This window comes from Rhinatrema bivittatum, chromosome 11 (genome assembly GCF_901001135.1).
Source record: "Rhinatrema bivittatum chromosome 11, aRhiBiv1.1, whole genome shotgun sequence".
Classification (NCBI taxonomy): domain Eukaryota; kingdom Metazoa; phylum Chordata; class Amphibia; order Gymnophiona; family Rhinatrematidae; genus Rhinatrema; species Rhinatrema bivittatum.
This window is the reverse complement of record NC_042625.1, coordinates 64,786,506-64,812,597: the sequence shown is the minus strand read 5'-3', so window position 1 is coordinate 64,812,597 and position 26,092 is coordinate 64,786,506. Positions and strand designations below refer to the sequence as shown.

The window sequence follows — 26,092 nt, the reverse complement described above, 5'->3', positions numbered from 1 at the left end:
AAGACTGAAGGCATGAGTGATAACCTGCCAACACATATGGGAAAAGAAGGTACTGCCAAATAGCAGTAGCGAGTCTCCAAAGATTCAGACCAGCAAAGAAAGAAAAACATCTGGACATAGCGTAAATGCAATGAGAAATATAAAAAATTACAACAGCAGCCTTCTGTAGACCAAGGCCTGATACATGAATGGTTAAAGAGCAGTAAACTGAAGCCTGAACGCAAGGGATGGATAATAGTAGCATAAGATGATGAAGCACCTGCAAGGTTCACCGCACAGTTAGAAATAATGAGGAAAACAGATATGTAGATTCTGTGGTACAGAAGTGGAGATAGCCTCCCAATTTGTCACTGAATACAACATGCTTTTGTCAATTGGTCTGATAACAGAAAAGCCTAATGAGGTAGCAAGGTCTACAACATACCAGTACCAGAGAAGCACTGTGGACATGACCTAGAAAGAATTACAGAAAGCAAAGAAAATGCAGCATATCCCCATTGCCGTTAAATAAAAAGGTTGATGCTAGAAAACCTACAGTACTAAAAAACATAAATAAATACAATTTTAAAAACATACACGTATCAGTTTCCAGCAATTATTTTGTATTCTAGAGAAACACAACATCATCAAGTAGCAAAAGATGAAATAAAAAACAATGAAACTGTGGCAGAAAAATACAGAAATAGTCTGTTTTCTTGGATGCTGCCAAGCTGATAAGAGCTTCCTTGTGCACCTCGATATGCTGCCTAAACCTGTGACAACCTCCGAGTTTCAGACAGAAGCAGGGAGCACAATACAAATACTAAGAGCACGGGCAGCACACTGGAGAAGAGATGGCTGAGGTGGGATATGATAGAGGTGTTTAAAATCATGAGAAGTCTAGAACGGGTAGATGTGAATTGGTTATTTACTCTTTCAGATAATAAAAGACTAGGGGGCACTCCTTGAAGTTAGCATGTGGCACATTTAAAACTAATCGGAGAAAGTTCTTTTTCACTCAACGCGCAATTAAACTCTGGAATTTGTTGCCAGAGGATGTGGTTAGTGCAGTTAGTATAGCTGTGTTTAAAAAAGGATTGGATAAGTTCTTGGAGAAGAAGTCCATTACCTATTAATTGAGTTGACTTAGAAAATAGCCACTGCTATTACTAGCAACAGTAACATGAAATAGACTTAGCTTTTGGGTACTTGCCAGGTCCTTATGGCCTGGATTGGCCACTGTTGGAAACAGGATGCTGGGCTTGATGGACCCTTGGTCTGACTCAGTATGGCATGTTCTTAACCTGAGATTATACGTAACATATCCTGGATTAAGGAGGAGGTTCATTCTTGCCTTGGTATGTGCACTTGGGCAGAGCTGTACTGGTCTTGTATGCAACACTACAAGCGTTAAAGCGACAATCATTTCACATTGCTGGGTCTTTGTAAGGATGAGGCATGGGTCTGTGTGGGGAGACAGGCTGCTTCCCTAACTTCTGAGCCACTTGGTGGCACTCATAAATCCAGCATCCTATCAGCCATCATCCTGACAGCCAATCTGAGTGACCACACTCTCAAGGGAACAAATCGGCCCAGTGAACATTGTGCACAGAAAGTTGTTCCCAACATCTGGAGGACTTCCTAACTCATGTGGCCATGGAATGCAATTTTGCTATCAGATGCTGGTGTTTCCAGTCACACCGACATTCTTCTCTTCAATAAGTCTTGTGTTACTATCTTTAGTACATAAGAACACAAGAAATGCCATTCTAGGTCAGACCAAGATCCCAGCATCCTGTCTCTGTGACCAAGTTGGGTCACAAGTACCTGGCAGATGCTATAGAGTATACCAATTTCTCGTTATTCACTCTCAGGGATAGCAATGGCTTTGCCTAGTCTTCCTGGCTAATAATGGGTTATGGACTTTTCTTCTAGGAACTTGTACAAGCCTCTCTTTTTTTGGCAGGTGAAATTTATATTTAAGCTTTTTTATTGAATAAAGTCTTACAAACAAAACCCAATGCACATTTGTTTCTTATGCACATTAGGCAAAGACATATATACAGTTTACATTTTCCAGCATTCCTCCCTCCTTCTCGCCCATATTCCACTTTCTTCTAGAAACGTAACACAAAATATATCTTAAAATCCCCATCTTTCCTTCCCCCATCTCCCTAACCCCAGCCCATCCCCCAGTCTTCCAAGTCTCCTGTGCTACGCATGTGATCATTAACTAACAATACTACAGTAACTCTCTACATTTCCTAAACACTGCAACTAGTCAATTAGCTTATACTATCAACAGTTTAAGATTTCACTCCTATTTCTCACAGGAAGTCCTTGCATGTACATTTCCCAAATAGCCAGAAAATATTTTTCTAAGAAGAAAATTCTGTTTTACTGGCTTGATTCTCCATTTGTATCTGACCTTGCAATACATAACACCATTGCTAGAAAGAAGGTGGCAACGTTTCCTTCCTTGTCAACAATATTGACTTTTTCCCTATCAGGAAAGAGTTCCTTACAAAGTTTCCTCCCCTTTTTTAAATTTGTAATAATAAAAAAAAAAAATCTTCAAACAGAAGGCTTCTGCTGAACCAGCTACTCCTTGACTTAGTAATACCTCACTAAGAAAGCTGGTTCCTTTTATTCCTAAAAATTTAAATCTGTGAGCATGACCAGAAGCAGTGTAGTAAGGCCCCAGTTGCGGTTTGACAGTTTATTATACATATATCTGTATCTGCCATTTTAACTTTATATGCCCTTTTTTAGGAAATAAACATCCTGAACAGTGCTTCCCTTAATGACATGAAGCCCCACCCAGCAGTGTGGCCTATGCAGTAATGGATTCCCTCTCTATGAATAGATTTCAGAGGGGAGCTTGCCCCTGTGAACCAGTAAACACACTGAAATAAACCATTTTATTTGTTTATTATTGCAGGAAACAAAATGCATTTAAAGCTGTGCATAAAAAAAAACAAAGGGTTAAACCACAAAAGCAAATACTATATGTGGAACCTCTGGTTTTCTTACCAGAAGGAGAGGTTCAGAGCTATTCAGTAAAAAGAGAGGGTTGGGTTTTACTCCCCCAAGTAGGAGCAGCAGATGATGTGCTCTAGCTGTTTATCATCCTCAAGCACCATCAGTCCTCGTGGATTTTAGTTTAGATGGGATTTCCTGAAGGCAGGAGCTCTCTGTCTGCTGTTATTTATTTTTCTAACTGATCCCAGAAGGACAGTTTATTTTTCCCTGTTGTGGGTCAGCCTGCAACTTGAGTTACTTCTCATTGCTTTTTGCTCTTTTGATCCAATTTTGAAGACTAACATTGTGAGACCCTTGTGCGAACTGTGCTCAGTGGATTGGGGCAACCCTGTGTTTGGCCAAATCGAGGGTAGGGAAGATTCGGCAGCATGCTACTACTCCCCCAGGGTATAGACCTGGCAGTGACCCGATGCAAAGAAGTTTCACCTTTACATTATCAGTCTTTAGTGACTAGCTCCTTACTTGGGAGACAAAGAAGTTTTATCTACTCTTCCTGTCTCTGGTTTGTTTTTTCCACTATTGGTAAATTACTATTTTTGTTTCATCTGGAGCTGAGTGCCCTTGGTACCAGGGAATAAGTTTCCAATCTATTAGGAAGAGGCATCTTTTACCTAGGAAGTGCCTGAGGAGTGAAGGCTTTTTCATCTAAGTCGAGTCCTGTTTCTAGCTAGAGGGAAGGAGCTAAGAATATTGAGAGCAGAGTGCCCTTCTGGTACTTCATAAGGAGAGCTGAAGTATTTAAGAAGACTTCAGGAAAGGTATGAGAATTGGGACTTAGGTTCTGATAAAGAATTGGGACTTTAGTCTAACCACTTCAGAGTGGGGAGAAAGCAGTGATAAAACTAGGAATTGATAGGAGGATTGAACTATCTTCAATCTGAGTAATTGGGAAAAGAAAGTGATCAAGTGTTAAGAAGTAGTGCGCTTCCAGAGAAATTCAGAGAGACTTTACTAGAAGAGTGTGGTCACAGGTTTATTACTCTTTCTGCTGTCTTATTATTTATTGACTTTATTTGAAACACGAATTGAGAGCTGTAAATATTCTTCGGTCATCAAATCAACGATCAGTAAAGAAGCTGGAAACCACATTGCTTCTCAGTGTGCTTTTTGGATGCAAAAGTCTGTGATTGTTATTAGTGCTGTTTACAGTGAAAGAAAGAGGCCTGTACTGGGACTAATGCAAAAGGATCCTGGTACCACTGTGCCCCCCACCCACAGGGAGCTCTGGAACTCAGGATATGAAATGCTATCCATGGAGAAACTGAAAGAACTGTGTGCAGAAAGGGCCATCTCTCTTTCTGTGTGCCTCCATGGGGTTACACGTATAGTAACATAGTAAGGACAGCAGATAAAGACCAGCAATTTTCTTATGGTGGTAACTGTTGCACCATGCAAGTTACCCTCATGCATTCTCTTAAGGGTAGTAAATACCATGCCATACAAGTTACCCCCATGCGTTCTGTTAAGGGTAGTAACTGCCGTGCCATGCAAGTTACCCCCATGCGTTCTGTTAAGGGTAGTAACCTCCGTGCCATGCAAGTTACCCCCTTGCGTTCTGTTAAGGGTAGTAACCTCCGTGCCATGCAAGTTACCCCCAAGCAGAAATGTTACACCACCACAACCATAATCAGTATGAACAGTTTCAGAGCAACATTCTTCACTTAGAATGACAAACCATGGATTTTGTATATCTTTATATTTACTATATACTGGTGAATTACCAATAAGCTCCTTATTTTCCTCAAGAGGATATGATTATATTAATCACTGGGCCCAGTATTATTCACACATAAGCAAAAATAATTGTCTTCCCCCTACCCTTCCATAGGAGGGCAGTGCAATATGTAATGTTCCTTGACACACAGGAGTTAGCAGGCACATGAGGCACTCTTGACTTTCTGACAATATTGTAGCACAGTGCTGATGCAGCTGGGATGGGCAAAGGAGGTGTCCCTTCACCCCTGGGGTATGGTGATGGAGCTAAGGAATCAAAAGAGCTACATTTAAACAACTCTGAACCAGATTTACTTGTAATCCAAAGGTTCACAGTCAATGCAGATAAATAACTTCCTTTTAAAGAATGAGGAATGGCACAATGAGGAGAGAGCAGCTCAGAAGTTCACACAGATCTTGGGGTCTGAGTCGGAAAGTGCTCATGCTTCCCCAAAAAGCTACTGGATGGTTCTCAGTTCTCCAACCCCAGATCCAGCTCTTCTGTTAGAGATGCAGCAAAATCGCTTCCAGTACAACTCTCGGAGACACAACCATTCTTTAATCTTTCCTTCAACTCTGCCTATGCTGCCAGCACTCCGCAGGAAACGCTCCCTGCAGAGATTAGCACATCTCTCCCAGTTTAGAGAGGCAGCCTGTTTAAAACTGTCTGTTAGTCTTCAGCTGCTCACCCAACAGGAGGCTCTAGGAAACAAAGCTTTGCTGAGAGGCCCAAGCAGTATCTCTCCTCTCTCTCCTCCTGACTTCCTCCCAAAGAGAGCCCGGCTCTTTGAAAAATCCTTCCTTTCAGTCCATTGACTCCTCAAATCAAGTGCTCTGATGTATCATCAGTAGCCACTGGCAACTCTGTATTTCCTGAAATTTCCTTTAGCCATCAGAAACCTTTATCCAGACTATTAACTGTGAGATGGCTAACCAGTACCATTTATTTATCAGATCTACATAGGATGTATTTGGAAAAATGCCCTGGTAAAGTGTTCTGACAGCCAGAAATATAAACATTTCCACTTCTTCAATTTGATTAAAAAAAAATAAATTTCAATTTAGATACTCATGGAAGATCAAGTATATAAAACAAAAATCCTTACTATCCAAATTATACCTATTTTTCAATTGATGAAATGAGATCATAACTCCCCTGGAGTAAGAACATGCTGAAGCTGTGTTAAGCCAGCCCATGCCCATTTTAAAAAGGCTCCAACCTGGTAACCTGGTATAAAGTCTCGATTTCCTTTGATTGGAAGCGAGAGAGTAACATTTTTGTGTCCCTGATAAACTCTAATGATCTTTCTCCAAGCAGGATACAGAGAGGCTACCAAAACATCATTTCAGACAAATTGGGTTAACTTGTTATTTCTAGCATGTAAAACACAGGCAATGCATGGACAAGCTCTATTACAGCTAATTGCACTCCCAAATTAACATATCAAGAAGAACCATAGACCAAATCTCTATGAATTCTAGCAATACATGCCAAATCTAGTAATCCTAATCCCCCTGATTCTATTCATTTTTTTAACCACCTTACAGGAATTTTAGGTTTTAGCCCCTTCCATAAGAAAAGCAAATTATCCAGAGTTTTAATATCTTTTTCAAAAGCCATTAAGGGAAAAGTTGCAGAACATATAGCCATTCCAGAAAAAAACCCCCATTTTATAAAGATTTATTCTACCACTCAAGGAAACTGGTCGAGACTGCCATTGCAGTAATTTTGTTTTGGAAAAGTTCACAAGGAGCTGAACATTGAAGTGGCTGAAAGGTGGAATATAAAAAAATCTAAATAAATTAAGCATTTGATTTGTGTATCCCAGCCATTCTTATCCCTAAATGTGAGGAAAATCTCCATGCCATTGATCCTCAAGTGTTCTCTGGATAGCCAGAGCCTCCAATTTATTCTTATTCAGTTTGAATCCTGAAGAAATAAAATATATTCCTAAAAAAATATCCAGCAAACAGACAAGGGAATTTCTAGGATTAGTTAAATAAGCCAATAATTCATCCACAAAAACAACGATTTTAAATTGACCTCCTAGTTTTACATCCTTTATTCCTTTCTCTGCCCGTAGTCGCCTCAATAATGGCTTAGAGAAATAAAAACAATAGTGGGGAAAGTGGACAGCCTTGTCTCGTATCTTTAATCAGATCAAATTCTTCTGATATTTCACTATTTGCCAGTACCACTGCTTTAGGATGCGTTTATAACAACTGGACTACTTTCAGAAAATTTCCAGTCAATCCAAAATTTTACAATATTTGAAATAAGTATGATTACTCCACTCTGTGCAATACATTCTCGGCTTCAAAGCTAATTATTACAGATGGAGCATTCATATGCTTGCACCACCCCATGACAGACATCTTCGTTACATTGGTTATCAGGTATGTCCCCCTAATAAAACCTGTCTGGCATTTCAAAATTATTGGTGGAAGAACTGGACCTAATCTGTCTGCCATGTTCTTTGCCAGCAACTTAATATCAAAATTCAGAAATTATATAGGTCTATTTTCTCAGGCTTAGGTATTACTTTTAATAATGTAAAATGGCAATTTCCCTTCCTTTATCAGCTCATCATGCATAGAGTGCATTGGGTCTAACCACTTTCTCCACCAAAAGTTCATACCCTAATCCATTGGGGCCAGGAGCCTTGTGTCTTTTAGCATTCCCAATACCAACTGATAGTTCCTCCTTGCTCAATGGGGCATTTAATCTATCAAATTGTTCTGATGATATTTTATGTAAATACACCTTGCTTATGAAAAAAAATCACATACATTTAAATCTCCCTCTTTTGATGAATATACATCTTCATAAAACCCTTCAAGAATTTTCACAATGTCTTTGTGTGAATTCACCAATGTTCCTTTCTTGTCTTTTACAACTGCTATATATTTTGGACCCACCTAATTTTTAACTAAATTTGCCATCATTCTACCAGCTTTATCATCAAACTGGAATAAGTTCTGTTTAGAATATAACATATTTTTCTTCACTCTTTCATGAATTAAAGAATTTGCTGCCACCTGCATTGCAACAAATTCCAGTCTATTCCCTACAGTTTGGTTACACACTAAGTTCACTTATCTCTCCCTAGCTGCTTCTCTAGTTTTAACAGCCTTGCATTCCTATCATTTTTCTTCTATGCTATATGTACTATTATGCCTCCCCTCATCACCACTTTAGCTGTTTCCCACACTAATATCAGGGTAGTGATATGAGCTCTATTATTCATTAAGAAAGCCTCCCATTTTGAATTGAAATATTCATGAAAGCTAAATTCAAGAACCAAATACCGTAGAAACCTCCATTGTCCTTGTGAACTTAGTACACTCCTCCATTCTATTTGTATCCAAACTGGAGATTGATCAGAGATTTCAATACCTGCTCTGGTTACCTCATTCGAAAAAAAAAAAAGGGTAAAATGCAAAGAATAAGACCATTTTTGTTTCATTTGTGGCCCCCCCAAAATGAATGGAAGGTGTCTTCGAATTTAAACAAAAATTTTCATCTCATTTGTTTGTTTCCTATTTAAGACAATAGCACATTCAACTACTGTACTGAGAAAGCTGCAGGTACTAAATGGTAACTATAGCAACCAACCTTTGCCTGTATGATATAGCAGCCTGACCGGTGTCAAGGTGGGAGACCTAGGGAAATAGACAGGATAGAGGACCAATCAAGATGAAGCATTTTTAACTAGCCTATCGCTGCCATCTGGATTAAGTGACAGTGATGACCTCCCATCGTAGGTCCAATTACTAGAGAGAGCCAGGGGAGGCATCCCCTTTGAAGACTGTCCCTTTCAGTGATGTGAAATGCAGGGAAGGCAGGGTCAAGGTTTCCAGAGAAGTGGCACATAGAATGTCAGTGATTAATATTTCTAGGGAACCCTACCACACTCCTGGGAATCTTACCATCCATCTCCCACAGTTCCACAGTTCCTCAGCATCTGCTCCCTGAAGATTTGGGAGGTGGGTAAATGGCGGGAATCTGTGTGTGACACACTCTCTCAGGGACGATGCAAGGGTGTTAGTTGCCCTAGACAATCCTTACAACCTTGCATCACCCCCTCCCCCTAGTCCTACACACATACATCATCTACAATTAAAAATTATGTATTTTAAAATTTCTTATTAACTAATTCCCTAACCCCAGCCTAAAATGGGTAGATTTTACAAGAACAAGGGCATTCAAAGTACAGTCTTTTGAGATAAAATTATCACTTACATCGGTATGTATATTATATTTACATGTACTACTGAGGTCAACCAGAAAACCCTGCAGAAAAGAACCTTGGAACCCATATGATTTCAGGCCTTCTGTAAAGCACGTTGGGAGTAGGCTAGGCACTCAGAAAGCCATGAGTAAATGGAATTAAAATATAGTAAACCTCCCATACAAAATCAGCACTAACTGCCAGCACTCAAAATAGCAACCACCTTACCTAAGCAAAGGCAACACTGCAAATATTACACCAGGCCTTAAAACACTTTCTATTTGGATAACTTTACATGCCAGGCTGCTAGAGATACCTACACAGAAACTAAACACTAGCAAAACACCTCACCTCAGTCAGAAATGCAGAACACAAATAAAAATAAAAGACCATAAAGTATAAATAGAAAAATGTAGACAAAAACTGAACTGGAAACCACTACAAGGCAGACTCGAATGCAGGGCAATAAAGCAAAAATATAAACATCACCATTCCTCATAAAACAATATCAAGAAATATAAATTAATCATCAAAAGTAAAGCACAATAAAAAGAATATTTCAAAACAGATGACAAACAGAATATCTAATAATTAAGAATACGAATAAAAACTATACTTTAAATGTAGCTAGAGGATGCTAGCAATTAAATAATCATTAGATGCTAAAAGTTTGCCTTATACAGGGTGGCCCATGGAAAATTAGCCTGCCTCCAATGCACTGGTATTGGAGGCGGGCTACCTTTCCGTGGGCCACCCTGTATAATAAGAAGTAAGTTGTTTACTCTTAAAGTTGGCCATTAAGATCATGAATTTATTTATTTATAACATTTATACCAGCTGAGATCAGGATCTGATGATACAGGGATACTGTGCCTTGTGGCTGGGCACTGATGGCTTAGTGGTAGTATAACAAAGGTATTATTAACCCCTACCTAGCTGGATTTCCTTTAATATAGCTCATATTACTTTTGCGGCTTCTTTTCTCTGCTAAGAAAAAATAGAAGCCCCAGTATTTAGTACATGTATATTGCAAAAGCAGTGTGTGTTACACTTACCCATATGGCAGGCTCCAGTAACGGGGTCACATCTGTCATCGCGGCAGTCACAAAACTGTTCACAGTTGACACCAAACTGTCCAGCTGAGCAGGTCAAGTTGCAGCTAGGAAGAGAAGAATGTAAAAAGTCTGAGGTGCTGGGACCAAAAGAACGTTCAGGGCTGAATTTTCAAAGCAATGCATGCACATTGTAGAATGGCTTCATGTGTAACATGAAACATGGGTCAATGCGTACCTGTATGGCCTGTTATAAAATGACTCGGGGTTTGTGCTCGTAACCCGATGATATGCATAGTTTCAAGTGCACAGAAAAGTGTTCTGTGGGGCAGAGCTGGTGCGGAGTTTGGATTTTAAAACATATAGGGCCTGATTTTCAAACGGATTTACATACTTAAAATTGTTTTACCCATGTAAATGCACTTTACCTCTGTATGTGAGCTTTTGAAAATTGCTACAATATATTCCATTGAATTGTCCATGGGATTTGCTCGCATAAGTGGCCTTTACGTGAGTAAATGGCTTTTTAACATTGCTACGATAGTATGTTACATTTACACACGATAACTCCGTTTAAAATTACCTCCTAAGTGCATACATTTACATGCACGTTATGCCCTACAAAGAGCAGATATAACATTATGTGTGTGAGTCTCTGCATAATTTTCAAAGTGAATTTAAGCCCATAAATTTGCTTTGAACATTGGTGTAACTTATTGGTGTAGCTGCTGCATAAATTAGCTGCAATGTTATATTTCATTTATTTTTTATTAAACTATTTATAGGCCATGTTGTCTCTTGTTCTAGATGGCTGTTGCAAAACTTACTACTCTAAATGCAATCCCGCAAGGCGAGGTGTCAACAGCTAAATCCAGAAAAATCTGTACAGTGAGATCTGCACAAATAGACAACCTAAGGGGTGGATACACAAAGGTGCACTCAGCACAATGCACAGTTTAACCCCCAGTTACGTGCACATTTTTTATGTGCAAATTCTAATTCCAATGCAGCGAGAAGTTATGTGTACAGCATTGTGTGTTTTGGTTCATGCCCTCACATGGAAACTCCTTACTAATGATACCATTAGATATTACTTCCCAGTGCAGAGATGTGCCCTGGATTATCACTTGCTTCCCTAATGATGGAAACTTAACTCGTACTCCAAGGTGGAGTAAAGCTTCCAGGGCTATTTTATTAGTCTATGGTAGAAGGTGGAGTTCTGGTACTGGGACCTCCAGTTAGGATTTTATGCACAAAAAGCCTTTTTTCCATGCATAAAATATGATTTGTGCATATATATCTCACTTTATGCATGAAAAACAAGATTTGTGCACATAAACCATGTTTTCTGTGCATAAACTTGTTTTTCCTTGTGCTGAGCCTTTTCTGTATACACATTCACATTTTTTTTAACTCTTTATGCAACAGCATACTGCATCAGGAGTTAAAAAAACTTGCTTGTGTGTTAGGAAACTGCACTGAATTTCAGCACACAGTTTTAATGCTCAGCTTTTTGCATCAGCGCCAACACAGCCAAATGAACTAGGCAGTTGCCTAGAGTGTCAACCCTTAGGGGGTAGCAAAATCCTCAGCATGAACCCCTGGTCTATACTCTTTTCTGGAGCAATTGATGCTCACCAAGGCTGACCTAAATAATATAATCATCCCCATTGCTCCATATTTCTAGATATCATGGCTTCCCTTGGTTGGTACCAGATCATCTCAGTTCCCACTCATAGATTAGGCCACATCCTCGACCTAGTATTTGTTAATCAACCCTCTCAACAGTTCAGCTCTCAATCTCTTCATGTGTCCCCGGTCCCTTGGTCCGATCATCATTGTATGTCGTTTCTTACACGCTTTCCTCTTTCAAAGTTGCACTGCAATCTAGTTACATCTAAACCACCTCAGCGTGGTGTCATTGAGGAGACTTTGTTCTCTTCTTTAATTTCTTCGTCCGTTCCTAAGATCTCGTTGGACAATATGGCCGATGCCCTTTCTCAGTGGGATGCCCTACTGAAATAGACTATTAATAGTATTGCTCCTCTAAAGCCGTGCAATTCGTGTAAGACCAATTCACAACCTTGGATCACTCCTTCCATCAAAACTGCTCACCAAATTCTTAGGAAAACCAAATGCAAATGGAGGAAGCATCCCTCCTCAGAACTTGCTCAGTCTTTTCGTGTCTCCCTAAACACCTACTAATCATTAATTCTCGATGCTAAAAAAGATTACTATTCCAATCAAATTAGAGAGATTGGTTATGATCCAAAACTCTTTTTAATTCTTCCTCCAGCTCCCCCCATAAATCTCTTTCAGCAGAATTTTTCTCATTCATTTCAATTTAAAAATTGAGAAACTGTCTCGATTTTCTCACTGTTCCAGATTGGTTCTCAAATGTCCCTGTGCAACCCTTGTCTACCTGGGACACATTTGATTTGGTTTCTTCCACTGAAGTTAGTAATTTTATCTCTAGCTGTAATGTAACCATTTGCACGCAGAGCATTTGTTCCTCAGCATTATTCAAAGCTGTCAAAGACACCTTATTGCCCATTTTTGCTGAATTAATCAACTTATCTTTACAGAAGGCACTGTCTCTAATAGTTTGAAAAAGGCTGTAGTTCGCCCAACTTCTGAAAAAAAGCAACCTTGATCCCTTAGATCCCAACAATTATAGACCTATCTCTTCTCTTCTCTTCCTTTTTTTTTCTAAAATCCTCGAAGCTACGTTCTTCAACAACTTTCTGACCATGTCGAAGAATTTGAAATTCTTGATCCCCATCAATTTGGGTTTAGACATGCCATGAGCACTGAACTCCTGCTTTCCTTGCCTTACAGCATCAGAAGAGGGATTGACAATGGCCACCAATTTCTGCTTGTCTCACTTGATATTTCATCTGCATTTGACACCATTGACCATAAAATCCTTATCTTCTGCCTTCAAGAATGCGGTCTATTAGGAATGGAGCCTGTATAGGTGTGTATATCTGGGAATGAGAGGGATCCTGTGTGTGTGTGCGCGTGTGTCCCTGAGAGTGAGAAGGACCCTGTGTGTGTTTATATCAGAGAGTGAGAGGGAGCCAGTGTGTGTGTGGGGGAGTAAAAGGGTGGTGTGTGAATGAAAATGGAAGGGAGCTTGTATGAGGGAGTGAAATAAGGATGTGTGTGTGTGTGAGAACAAGAGAGTGTGTGTGTATGTATGTGAGCAGATGTGTGCATAGCTATAGGAGAGAAAAAGGAGAAAGTTTCTGCGAAACCACCCTCCTCCCCATCCCACCAGCTAATCTATGATCATCTCAAAGCATCTGGAAACCAAAAGTTCCCAGATATGGAAAGTGAGTGATTTTTTATTCTTGTTAGGTTTAATCATTGAGTGTTATTTGATATTTTTTGGTGTTTGGAACATTTTTTTTTTTAATTTTTATATGATGTTATTCTATTTGTCAGCTGTTTTATTAGTATAGTTTTACTCTTCTTGATGTTTATATTTCTTGATTTTGTTGTTTGATGATTTATGAGGAATGGTGATGTTTCTGTTTTTCCATTGTTGCACTGCATAAGAATATAAGAAATTTCCATGCTGGGTCAGACCAAGGGTCCATCAAGCCCAGCATCCTGCTTCCAACAGAGGCCAAACCAGGCCACAAGAACCTGGCAATTACCCAAACACTAAGAAGATCCCATGCTACTGATGCAATTAATAGCAGTGGCATACAGAGTCTGGCTTATATGGGTTTCCATTTCAGTTTTTGTCTGCACATTTTTATTTATATTTTAGGGTCTCTTTATCCTGTATTTGGTGAGAGTCTGTCTGTGTTATCAATGTGTGACCGAGCTTGAGATAACTGCTACTGTGTAGTTTCTGTTTAAGGAGATATAGAGGCTTAGCTTGTTCTGTCTTCCTAATAGGAGATGTAGTGGTGCTTTAGGGCCTGGTGTAATATTTGCAGTGTTGCCTTTTCATAAGTCAAGGTTTTTCAGTTTAAGTCCTGGCAGTTAGTGCTGTTTTGGGGTGGGAAATTTATTATAATTGTAAGTCAGTTTACTCATGGATTTCTGAGTGCCAAGCACACTCCTATCGCATGTTACAATAGGCCTAATACCATATTAATGGTGGAGGGATTTTAAAAGACATGCGCGCCGATGCCATTACCAGTTTTCTCAATTCGTTCCCAGTTTGCCCAGGTAAGGATAGGACTTCTAATCCCCTCTCGTTTAATAGCCTCCCTTACTCTGTTAGCCCTGTCCTTTAAAACCCTGCTGATCTGCCTAAAAGTTTTTGTTTTACAACTTACACGTCATCCATAGCAGAAGTAAAGTTACCCGGCGCATACCAGTGCGCATAAACATTTCCGTGCACATTTCAAGTTTGAATCCGGGAACGCCATAGTCCACGTGCCCCTGCCCTGTTTTTTGAACGTTTCATTTATTGCTCAGCGGTAAGAATACGCATATCTGGCCAGCTTTTATAATCCGCTCGGCACGCGCCAGCCCCGACATGTTCGCGCATCCCCTGATTTCGGCACGCTTCAAGCTTTTAAAATTCACCTTTATGCATTTAGAATAGCAGATTTTACATGAAAAAGCAATTTCAAAGCACAGTTTTCTAAGGTAAAAATATCACTTACAAATGTACTGGAGCAATTTTCAAAGGCCCACTTACATGGGTAACGTGCATTTTTGGAGCATTTTCCAAGGGTAAAATAGTGCTTTACCTGAGCAAATGGAGTCTATGAACGCAGGCATCCTTCTGCGTAGGTAAAATTACAAGTGTAGTACCACTGGGAGTATAATTTTACCCATGGTGAAAAGAGAGACAGGGCTGGGGAAAGGCTTACAAGCAGGTGCATACTTTTGTATTTTCAAAAGTATGCAAGTGACTTTATCTAGAACAAGTGCCCACACAATAAGCAGGCGCAAGGTTTTCTGGATACTTTTCTTAGTATGTTTGAAAATTAATGCAAAATCTGTGGGTAAGAAGTACCTGTGAACTTTATCCTTCTGTGGGCAATTTGAAAATTGCTCTCTCTATGTGTATTATTTGGCATCAACATCATACTGCAGGTAGGGGTTCCTACCGGGCTGCACTGACCCTAGCCTGACCCCTTTGGCCTCTGAACATCACATGTCAGTATCAGTCAAAATCTGGAGCCTAAGTAATATTGGGCATTAACACCTGTCTTATCTTGCGTCTTAATGCAGACATTAGCTAATGCCCAAGCACCTAAGGGGTGTAATATGTTCGAGAGACAACCATGTGTGTACACATTAAGGGCCTGATTTTCTAAGGCATTTTACACACTTAGAACTGGGTTTTACATATGTAAATTGCACTCAGGAACTTTACAAATGTACATACAGCACAATTATTTAAAAACTTTCAAAAATCACAATCTGGTATCTAAACAGAAAATAAATGTTTTCCTCCCTTTGTTGTCTGAGCTTTTTTTTTTTTTTTTATTTGTTGCATTGTTCTCAGTCTCTCCTCTGCTTTCATCTTCTGCATCCTCTCCTGGTTCCATTCCCTAGTTCTTTCATTCCACATGCCTCTCCCCTTCTTTCACCATTTTTAACTCTGGCATTGATTTTATGCACATTTTATCCCTTTCCCCTATTTCCTTCCCCTCTCTTATCCGTGGGCTCTCACCCCCCCCCCCCCCCCCCCCTTTGGTCTGGACTATGAATTACTCCTATGCTTGGGGTAGGGAGTACAACATGAGAAATTATATTCACTAATCTGATTTATCGGGTTCGCAGCCTGAGAAGGGGATGAGAACAGATCCCAGTCATCTCAATATCACAGTTCTGTACACTTCACAAACCTCTCACTTGTGGTACCACAGACCGGATAAAATCATCACACCAGAATAAAACACTAATTAACCTTTTTACTAGTATTGTGCAAGCAGACAGTAAATCCAACCAGAACATTAAATGGGGAAGTACAGTAGTGAAGAGTAATGTAAACTTGCAGTTTTCTTATTTTAAATCAAACAATGCAAAAATAACACTGGGTATGGCCTGTTAGCCAGGGCAAAAAGGTAATAGGCGAGGGTCCAACCATCAGAGATGAGAGACCAATGAGAAGAGGAAGGACATAGAAAGTTCAAGCAATGTCTACAAAGTTCAACGTTTTATTTATATTCAAAGCAAGCGAAACGTTCAAATTGTTAGCATCGAGCCAAAAACATTCATGTCAGTGATTTCACGGTCCCCCGACACGGGCCGTGTTTCGAGAAGACTGCGTCTGTCAGGCAGGGCAGCGCTCTCTCAGCGCTGTCCTGCCTGTTTGCAAACCTAAATTTGTTAAATCCCCAATTAATCTATGAAAGGAACTGTTACAGACTAAGCCATTATCCAATAGTCTGTTTTAGAATCTTTTCTGGCTTGCTTCCTTTTCTTTTGGGGATTTCAGGCTCAGGCTACTTTTGCTTTCTCCTTACATGAGTACTCTATCACCTGTAGGCTCCCTCCCAGCGCAGTCTTTTTGAAACACGGCCCGTGTCGGGGGACCGTGAAATCACTGACATGAATGTTTTTTGACTCGATGCTGACAATTTGAACATTTCACTTACTTTGAATATAAATAAAACTTTGAACTTTATGGACATTGCTTGAACTTTCTATTTCCCTTCCTCTTCTCATTGGTCTGTTAGCCAGGGCAATCAACATACTCATATGGATAGTAAAATAAATAGGGAACGCTAATAGAGAAAGATTGGAGAGAAAAGCAGTGAAGTACAAGCTTTCAAGCATTGTCTTTACCCCTGAAAATTAAAAAAGAAGGGGGGGAGGGGGAACAGATCCACCCAATGTCACCAGTTTGTAAAGGGTGCACCCTATCCCAAACACAAAATTGTGTGAAAAAAAAATTAAGAAAATGAAGAAATCCCTTTTGATGGTAGAGCTGGCTAGATGACAAAAAGCAAGGAAATAAACCGTCTCCTTCCTCTGTTCAGCTACGTAGCAAGAATGGATGTCTGTCCTTCTATTTTCTCAGAGTGCAGACTTCTGTCTCAACTCGATAATTAGCTCTTCAGGAGAAGAACTGATTGCAGGGCTGCCAGATGCAATCCTCTCTTCCTGGTTCCTGGCTGTCCTCGCCCTACACACAAGGACAGAGCCTCTTCTACCTTAAATGGTCTCCCAGCATTCATTTGGCTTTCTACTCTGCTGGCTATGTAGTGCTGCCCTCTGGGCAGGCTAAACATTGCATCCCTTTTCCCAACTTGTTAACACTGTGTATGCTGAATGCTGGTTCTTGCATAACATTTCTCATTCACAGGAGAGCACACAGGGGTTTTTGTTGTATTTTTAAATTCCTTACCTTGGCTGCGGTGGCTTGCAGTCTCTATAGGGTTGAAAACCCCTTTTTGACTGGTCCAAAACATATCACTCAGATCCAAACACAGTCTGTCCACATTGTAAGGCTCTAACATGTGATAGACTCATGGAGGAAGGAACCTGCTTTATAGTAGCTTATAACAGTGCTTTTGGTAAAAAAAAAAAAAATAATAAAGCTATATTGACAGTCTAGGTGGAGTTTTTTCTGCACAGTGTCTCGTTGGAAACAGTTAATGGTGAACTATTTCTACAATGACTTTCTTCATTTAAAGGCAGAAAAGTCTGCTCTAAAACAAGAGATTCTTCGGCTTTGTAGTAGGCTTCGTGATACGTTACCTGTTGCTCTTCAGCTCTCTATTTTATCTTTTGTGGCACAGCACAGTTGATTCTGTGAGTTTCTTTGGGACGTGCATTGAGTATGTGGGTGAAAATGGGTATGTGCATGTGTGGAACACTGGCAGGAGAGTATGTTTATTTAGATGGAGTGTGTTATCGGATTTTCAGGATGCAAATATGAAAATTAGTCATGAGAATGTTGTTAGACATGACTATGTACTAGTTAACTTTTTTGTATTGTTTAAGTCTTTGCTTCTGATTGTTCTTCTGTCCAGCTCTTTTGTATAGTAATTTTGATGGTAATTAAAAAAAACAAAACACATTCATCCCCACTCTCCTGTTTGATGCACATTGGCCCTCCTCTATCATGTGTTACTTCCCCGGTTTCTTTGCCTGAAATGCATAATTCATTTTGCTTTTTTTTTTCTAAGATTTTGCATTAAAATGTAATGTAAGAATTAGAATTTAAGCACAGCAATAAATCTCCAGACTTTGCTCAACAGAATTTGCACGGGATGAAAGCTTTACATACAGTACAGTACGTGTCTTGGAAAATGTCAGGCTCCTTCAAGTAGGAAAAATAAACAGCAGCATCGAGAGCTGTCTTGCGGATTTTCTGTTTTGTCAATCTGATATTTTCTTTCTAAAGGCTGGGGGTGGTGGGGGGGGGGGAGGAACTCTTTCTGATCTCAATGGAGGGAGCAGTGGCAGCCGGAGGCCCTTTCACACCCTGCAGAGCTTCTTGGAGTTATTTCTGACTGAGAGTTAAAGAACTCCAGGCTCCTCCCCTGCTGATTGTGGCAACAGAAAAAGGCTCTGTCTAAACTAGGCAGCAGGCCGCAAATCTAAGTATCTGAATGTGGAAACTATGTTCCTAACACAGGCCGGAAAATGTACAAAGCAATTTTGTGGCCTTGGAACCATTATGTACCATTTCATTTCATGTGCCAGAGCTTCTTTCTTTGTTGTTGTTGTTGGAAAAAAATTCTCTTTTTGGAGAGGAACGTTCAGAAATACTATTCATTCTCTGCCAGCCCAAGCACTTCACAAAAAACAAAAAAAACAAAACATTTCACTGAGAAAAAGAAGACGACAAAACGTTGTCCACAATGCACGCTGCCTTCTGATGCAAAACATTCTGTGCTTTTATTTTGTCTAGAAATGCTTTTTGTGAAACACATGCTGGGCTTTTGTCACGTCTACCGATGTTGCCCACGTCAACAATCAATTTGGGAAATTGCTCTCTGTGCTCCAGTCAGGATCCTAACTGCAGTGTAGTCCTCCTGCCTGCAGGGGACCCCTCAGCAGGCCGCAGTCTAAGCTGCACAGGCTCAGCCCTTGAAGACTCTGTGACGCAGCACTGCCACGCCTTTTTAAACTTATCTCACTCCTTACTCCCAGGTTCCATGTTGTGGCCATTCTGGCTCTGCCTTACTGCAGTCCTTAGCCTTGTTGGTTTTCTGTTTAATTTGTCTTTTGTTCTCTGGTTTCCTTAGCAGGAGTGCACTATGTATCTGGGGGGATTCAGAGCTATTCAGTAAAAAAAGAAGTTTGCGTTTTACTCCGCCATGTGGGAGCTGGAGATGGTGCGTTCTAGCTGTTTATCACTACCAGGCATCATCTCAGGAGCATGGGTTTTAGTTTGACTTTTGTTTAGACAGGTTGTGGAATTTAGTTTGGATTTTGGTTGGACAGGAGCTCTCTGCCTCCTGTCTGTTAATTTTTGTAACTTACTGAAGCTAGTGGGTGTTTTCCCCTTGAAACCAGACAGACAGACTTACTTGAAGCTGTGTTTCCACTTTTAACCCAGGTTTTGAGATTTTTCCCTGTGATTGCCTTGGTACCCCTTCAGAAAGGATTGGGGCGTCCCTGTGTGAGGTTAGATCATGGGGTAGGGAAACCTTTGGCAGTGTGCTATGAATCCATCAGGGAGAAGACCTGTCGGTGACCCGATATAGAGAAGTTTTGACTTTCAGTTGGTTTTCTGTCAGTAACTATCTCCTCAATTTTGAGGAAAGGACGCTTTTTCCAGTTTTCCTCTCTGGTGTTTATTTTCCCCATTTTTGGAGTCAAAGACTATTGTTTTTCCACCGGGAACTGAGTGCCCTTGGTACCAGGGAATCAGTTTCCTATTCAATTTGGAAGAGGCGTCTTTCTCTTAGGAAGAGCCTGAGGCGTGAAGGCTTTTCATCTAAGAAGTGTATTCCTGTCCCCTTCTACAGGGAAGAAGCTGAAGGTATTAAGAACTGATTTTGCTGCTGACTCAGATGTGGTCCACTTGAGAAGAAAGTGTCCATCTGGTACTTTATAAGAAGAGTTAAAGTAAAAAGAAGACTTTGGGAAAAGTATGAGAATTAGGATTTACATTCTAATAACATATTGGGTCTTTTTTCTAACCCTTCCATGGTAGGAAAAAGATGGCATCAGATTAGGATTTGAAAGGAGAATTAATCTTCAGTCTGAGTAATTTGAGTAACTGGGAAGAGGAAGAGATCAAGTGTTAAGAATTGTGCTTCCAGAGGAATTAAGAGACTTTGGGGCAGATTTTCAAAGGGGTAGGCGCGTAAGATACGCGCGTAACCCCAGAAAACCTGCCCGAGCCAAGTCTATCTTGCATAGGCTCGGTGGCACGCGCAAGCATTGGGGCGCGCGTATGTCCCGGGGTTTCGAATAAGGGGCGGGCCGGGGGCAGGGCCGAGTGCTCCGGCACAGAGGCCTGTGCTGGGGCAGGGAGCCAGTGACAGGCGTAACTCCACGAAATAAGGTGGGGGGGGGGATTTAGTTAGGGCTGGGGGGTGGGTTAGATAGGGGAAGGGAGGTAAAGGTGAGGGGGACCAAAAAAAAGTTCCCTCCAAGGCCGCTCCGAAATCAGAGCGGCTTTGGAGGAAACAGAGGCAGGCTGCTCGGCTTGGCACGCGCAGTTTGCACAATTGTGCACCCCCCTGCGGGCGCCGTCCCTGGATTTTATAACATGCGCGCGGCAGCGCACACATGTTATAAAATCAGGCGTAGATTTGTTCGCGCCGGGTTGCACGAACAAATCTGCGCCCTTGCGTAAGTTTTAAGATTTGCCCCTTTGCTAGAAGAGTGAGGTCACAAGTTTATTAATCTTTCTGCTGTTCTATTCTTTATTGACTTTATTTGAAACACGAATTGACTGCTGGAAATATTCTTCAGTCAATTAATCAACGATCAGTAAAAGAAGCTGGAAACCACACTGCTTCTCCGTGTGCTTTTTGGATATAAAAGACTGTGATTATTGATGGTGCTGATTAGAAGGATAGAAAGGGGCTTGTACCGGGGCTAATGCAAAGGGACTTGGAACTATTGTCCCCCCCACCCCAGGGAGCTCTGGAACTCAGAGGGTATCCGTGGAGGAACTGAGAGAACTGTGTGCGGAAAGGGTCCATCTCTCTTCCTTTGTGCTCCTGGGTGCAGTTTAAAGGATCTGTCTTGCACAGGAGTTACGTTAGCGTTGCCCCAGTATAGTGGCCTCCTTGTTTGCTTGTGCTGCCCTGTTCTGTTTCGTTTCCTTGTCAGTTTGGCCCTGTCTTGTGACCTCCTATTTTGTTTGTTCTGTGCTGTTTGTGATGCTCTCCTTGTCTTGTGTGCCTGTGTTTGTTTATGAGCACCTTTCTGTTCCTGGATTCTCTGCATCTTCAGTGCCTTAGTGGGTGCCCTCCTGTACCTTTGTCCTTCAGTGCACCTCCAGCTAAGTCCTGCTGGACACCAAAACCTGAAGGCTCAACCTGAGTGGGGAGGTGACCGGTACAGGCAGAATACCCTGACACTTGGCCAGCCCAGTTCGTGAGTTCTGCACTGCTCCTGTCCTGGAGTAACCCTTAACCAGCACCTGTGCCCTGTCAGCTCCCTACTCATGCAATGCCTTCTGGGCTTACTCCATGGCTAATAACATAAGTCCCTCAAGCAATGGTGTTCTGGGATTTCTGTGTTCTAATGTATTTTTTATATGCAAAAGAAAATATGCTTTAAAAAAAGGAAAATTGGCTCAAGATACGGACATTGAAATATTTATAATTGACCAGTTTTTTACAGCTTTGCATATTGAGGGTTGTCAAGTATGAAGGTCATCCATATTTAGTAGGGTGGGTTTGTTGACATACCCCATATATCTTATGAGTGAGATCCATTGCAGTGTATATATTATTCTTTCACTTTAGGGTTCTTTTTTACTAGCGTTTCTACATTTACCAATATGGCAACCACAGACTGGAAACACATTTTTAGTTACTTGATGGAGCATGTAGCATCTATAGTCCAAGAGTCATCACTCGTTTCGGGTTCTTCACCTACAATGGCTGCTCATACAGATTTTATTTGGAGAACTTATGCAACTTCACAAATGAGCAGCAAGAGCCGAACTACATATGTGGTTACATTAAAAGAATACGTGAAGCAACAGATAGTACCTACAGGGGTCTGCGTATCAATAAGGAACCATTGATTTTTACGGAGAATCCTGATTTCTTATCTAAGTGGGCAGCTATTTTGAATAAATGCTCACTAGATTTAATGCTTCTAATTATTGAATTCACTAAAATTACCACGGATGAGATCAAAGCAGAAATTTCAGTGATAGAAGAAGAATATAGACAATTTTTGAACCCTTCATATCATCATTGGAGGAGTTATAACAGTCCATAGATAAATTCAAGATGGATATTAAGAAGAACATAATTGTTAAATTTCATCAGGAACAACAGGGCTATGAGGCATCACCCATTTACCTGTGGCTTAACTGGAAAAATGATTCAGGTGTTAAAATCAGAAAAGTTACATTTGTTTCTTCTGATAATTCCTCGAGCGGCTTTGAAGACAATCAGGATATGTGGCAGGAACAAAAATCTGCAGGTGCCAATTTTTAATGAAGAATCGCCGCCCACCCCGGTCAGGCTGGCTTTTCGGGAAGACGCACAATTAACGACAAACAGACACATTATGGCACAAACCATTCACTCGTCCTTAGCTGGACCAATATTGTGGAACACCATGCCCTTAGAAATTAGACTACAGAGAGATTTTCAAAAAGAGTTTTAAAACCTGGCTTTTCAAGCAAGCATTTTACAAAGAGAGCAGTGGATAGTGGAATATGAAATCTGGCAGCAGAACATCAGAACGCAGCACCTTTATGCTCAATAAGCGTGTTTTATTAAAACAAAACATACATTCCGATAGTTATATATGCAATTAAAACTGAGAAGCATAGAAAAGGACACAATCTTTAACTTTTTGCAAATAGTCTTTATTACGAAACTATGTTACCAGACTTTAATGGCACTTCCTAGAGATAGTATTAACTTATACATATTTCAAAGATGTATATATATGCCTCACTGTAAACCGTTGTGATAGTATACTACTTAACAACGGTATAGAAAAGATTTTAAATAAATAAATAAATACATTTCACTATGCCTACCAATGTCCCTACTCACGAAATGCCTTCTGGGTTTGTCCCATAGTTACATAGTAATGCTGGCAGATAAAGACCCAATAATCCATTCAATCTACTCAGCAAGTTGCTCATGGGTAGCAGCTGCCATTCCACGCAGGGTACCCCTATGCCTTCTGTTAAGGGTAGTAACTACCATTCCACGCAAGGTACCCCTATGCCTTCTGTTAAGGGTAGCAGCTGCCATTCCTCGCAGGTTACCCCCAATGCTGGTTTCCCATACAGTGTGTTTTTGCACTGAATCTGCTGTTTCATGATTTATGTATTTAATTTATTTATTTAGATTTTTATATTTCACATTTCGCACTTTTTCAGCACTTCAAAGCGGATTACATTCAAGTACTGTAGTATTTAGATGCAATGCATTCTGGGCCAGGTTTCGACATTTTTCCTAAAGAAAGGGGGATATTTGAGTTTCTTCTTCTCTTCTCCCTGGTCCCTTGATTGCATACTGCAGGACCAGATGAGAGAAGGCATGCAAGCTAGTAGGGATGTGCTGTCATTTTAAAATGACCAAAGCTCTTTCATTTCCTGGTGTTTGCATCTGCCACAAACCAATGAATTCTTACTTATGTTCCCCCCATGGTCTCCCCCTCCTCTCGGGTCCTACTCTGGATGGGCAAACATTAAGCCCTATTATAAACCGCCTGTATGTGATGACTATTAAGCCCACTCTCATCCTTTCAAAAGATCATGACCTCTAGCAGCCATGCTGCACTGAATCTTTGATCATCTGATTCTCTTGGACCGGACAGGCAAAAACCCAGCAACCAAACCCTGGCCGAAATCTTCTCTCTCTCTGTTAAGCCTCAGCCACCATCCTCTCTGGCAGGAAGCATGATTTCCCAGCTGGGCTGGATCAGGAGACAAATGCTTGGCTCAAGGGAAGACGTTAAATAGATTGCAGCAAGGTAACTGCTATGTATGAAACCCTGAGTGAGAATCAGGTCATCTATACATGATTTAGCACCAGTGCACTACAGGAGAGAGGCAGGCCCTTTCTGTCTGTACTCCAATCCTAACAAGAGTGGCTCTGTTCTCCAGCCAGGTGCCCAGCAATCCCAGGCCAACCGAGGCTCTGCTGGGCTGTGCTATTGTTCCACCATAACACAAGTGTCCTGCTCCAAGGGAGGTTTCTGTCTTCCGTGAGATCACCTTAGGACACCTGTGTTAAGGTTTTACAGGTGTACCATGGTCAGAAAAGTTACCACAGCAATAACTGGCTTACAGTGGTATTTAGCCTTAAATGGAATTTACCTCCTACTCTGGGTTTAATTTCCAAACAACCCAACTCTGTAAAGATATGATCCTGGAGCGCTGGGGGCTGCTACTGGCCTAACACCATCCATAGGCTGCGCCTCATCAGAAGGATTTGAGCCCCTGAGTGGCATCAGAAAGCAGTCTTCTGCACACCACATTGCCAGTGCCCACTGGATGAGTAGAAATTTGGTGCTGGGCTACTTTTAGGGCCTGGTCTGTCCATTAGTGCCCTCTAGGGTTGAAGGGATGGTAAAGGTGTGAGATGGAATTCACCTTTCGCTCGGCTGCGCAGCTGTTGCTTTTTGATGGTGGATGGTATCCCCCAGAGTACAAGCCTTTGCTGGGTGCTCATGAAAGTGTTGGAGAAATGCCTGACTTTTTTCCTTCATATGACATACTTTCCATAGTGTACCCATGCTGTGGGTAGAAAGTGCCTCCACCCTGGCACTCTCTTCCAGGATTTATCTGGGGTAGATGGCACATAAGAAGGCACAGAGCCAGGGGCATCTCTCCTGCCCTTAATACCCTATCAGCCACTTCTCCTTGTGCATAACCTTGGCCACTGATGTGACCCGGCAGCAGAAACCCTCCCGTGCAGCTGCGGGTAGGGTCATTAGGTGGCAGTAAAGACTAAGAGCAGGAGGTGCGTTCTCCCAGCACCAGCAGCAAACACCTGGCTCCTTTCTAGTGCAAGCATCAGAACTCTCAACTCCCATCCGGAAGGTGCCGTCTGGACCAGGTGCCAAATGGCCAAGGGTTTTGAGACTGCCATTCTGCCAGGGAAGAGGAAGACGCTGGGTTTAAAAGTGATTGGAGCTGGATGTACTTTCAGGTGAGGGTAAAACTGGAAATCAGGCACTGCCTACAGCATTTCAGCAGATAAAGGAAATGGGCAGGCACCTCCTTCTGGATGCTTCTCCAGTGCACTGCACTGTATGTGTGTGTTAATCTGACAGGACTGGGACATGACTGTCACAGTACCGGCCAACACGGGGGAACATTTCCTCAGAGATAAAAGCAAAGTACAGTCTGTACTGGACAATAGCTGCATGCTTAATGACTCAGAGCCTGCCTGGGACGAGCATTTGTCTTCCAGACTATTACAGTCCCCTGCCCGGGAAAGATACCAGCACTACCCGTTCTGAACCCTTAGTGGTGCTTCTGCCGATGGTCTGTCGGTTATTGCCAGACAAAGATGCCACATCCTGCTAGAGCCAAGCACTTGCTGCCAATGATGTGCCAAGCTCCGGCTCATACTGAAAGTCATTTCCTGCCCACAGACTATGCCAGTCCCTGCCAAGGGAGTGACTGCTGAGGCAGAGGCAGAGCCTGAAGGAAGGCGCCATGTGCAACTGATTTCCAGCAGCAGCAGCAGCTCTAACAGTAGACAGCGTCAGCAGGGAAGGAGGAATTCAGCTCCAGAGCCAGACATCTGTGCTTAAGCAAAATTCTCTGCACTGAATGCTGGGAAAGAATCGGTCTGGTTACTCAGCTGTCCTCAATAAAAGAAAATTGATAAGTTCTTCTACCCCAAAACACTAATGCATAGCTCTGCTACACTTCCATCACCTTCACTTTGAATTCCAGTACCACATCATCATTGTTGTTCTCTGACATTTCACTTTCCTTTCCGAGACTGGCTCCGTCTTATCAGCTGGTCC

The 26,092-nt window shown here is 41.4% G+C and overlaps 1 protein-coding gene across 1 annotated transcript in view; it reads right to left on the bottom strand.

Moving 5' to 3' along the window:
* Window positions 1–26,092, bottom strand: part of SCARF2 (scavenger receptor class F member 2) — a 187,677-nt gene that overhangs the window by 33,466 nt on the left and 128,119 nt on the right. The window contains 1 exon segment of the mRNA XM_029619839.1: window positions 10,022–10,125. Within this exon segment, the coding sequence (XP_029475699.1) occupies window positions 10,022–10,125 (104 nt within the window).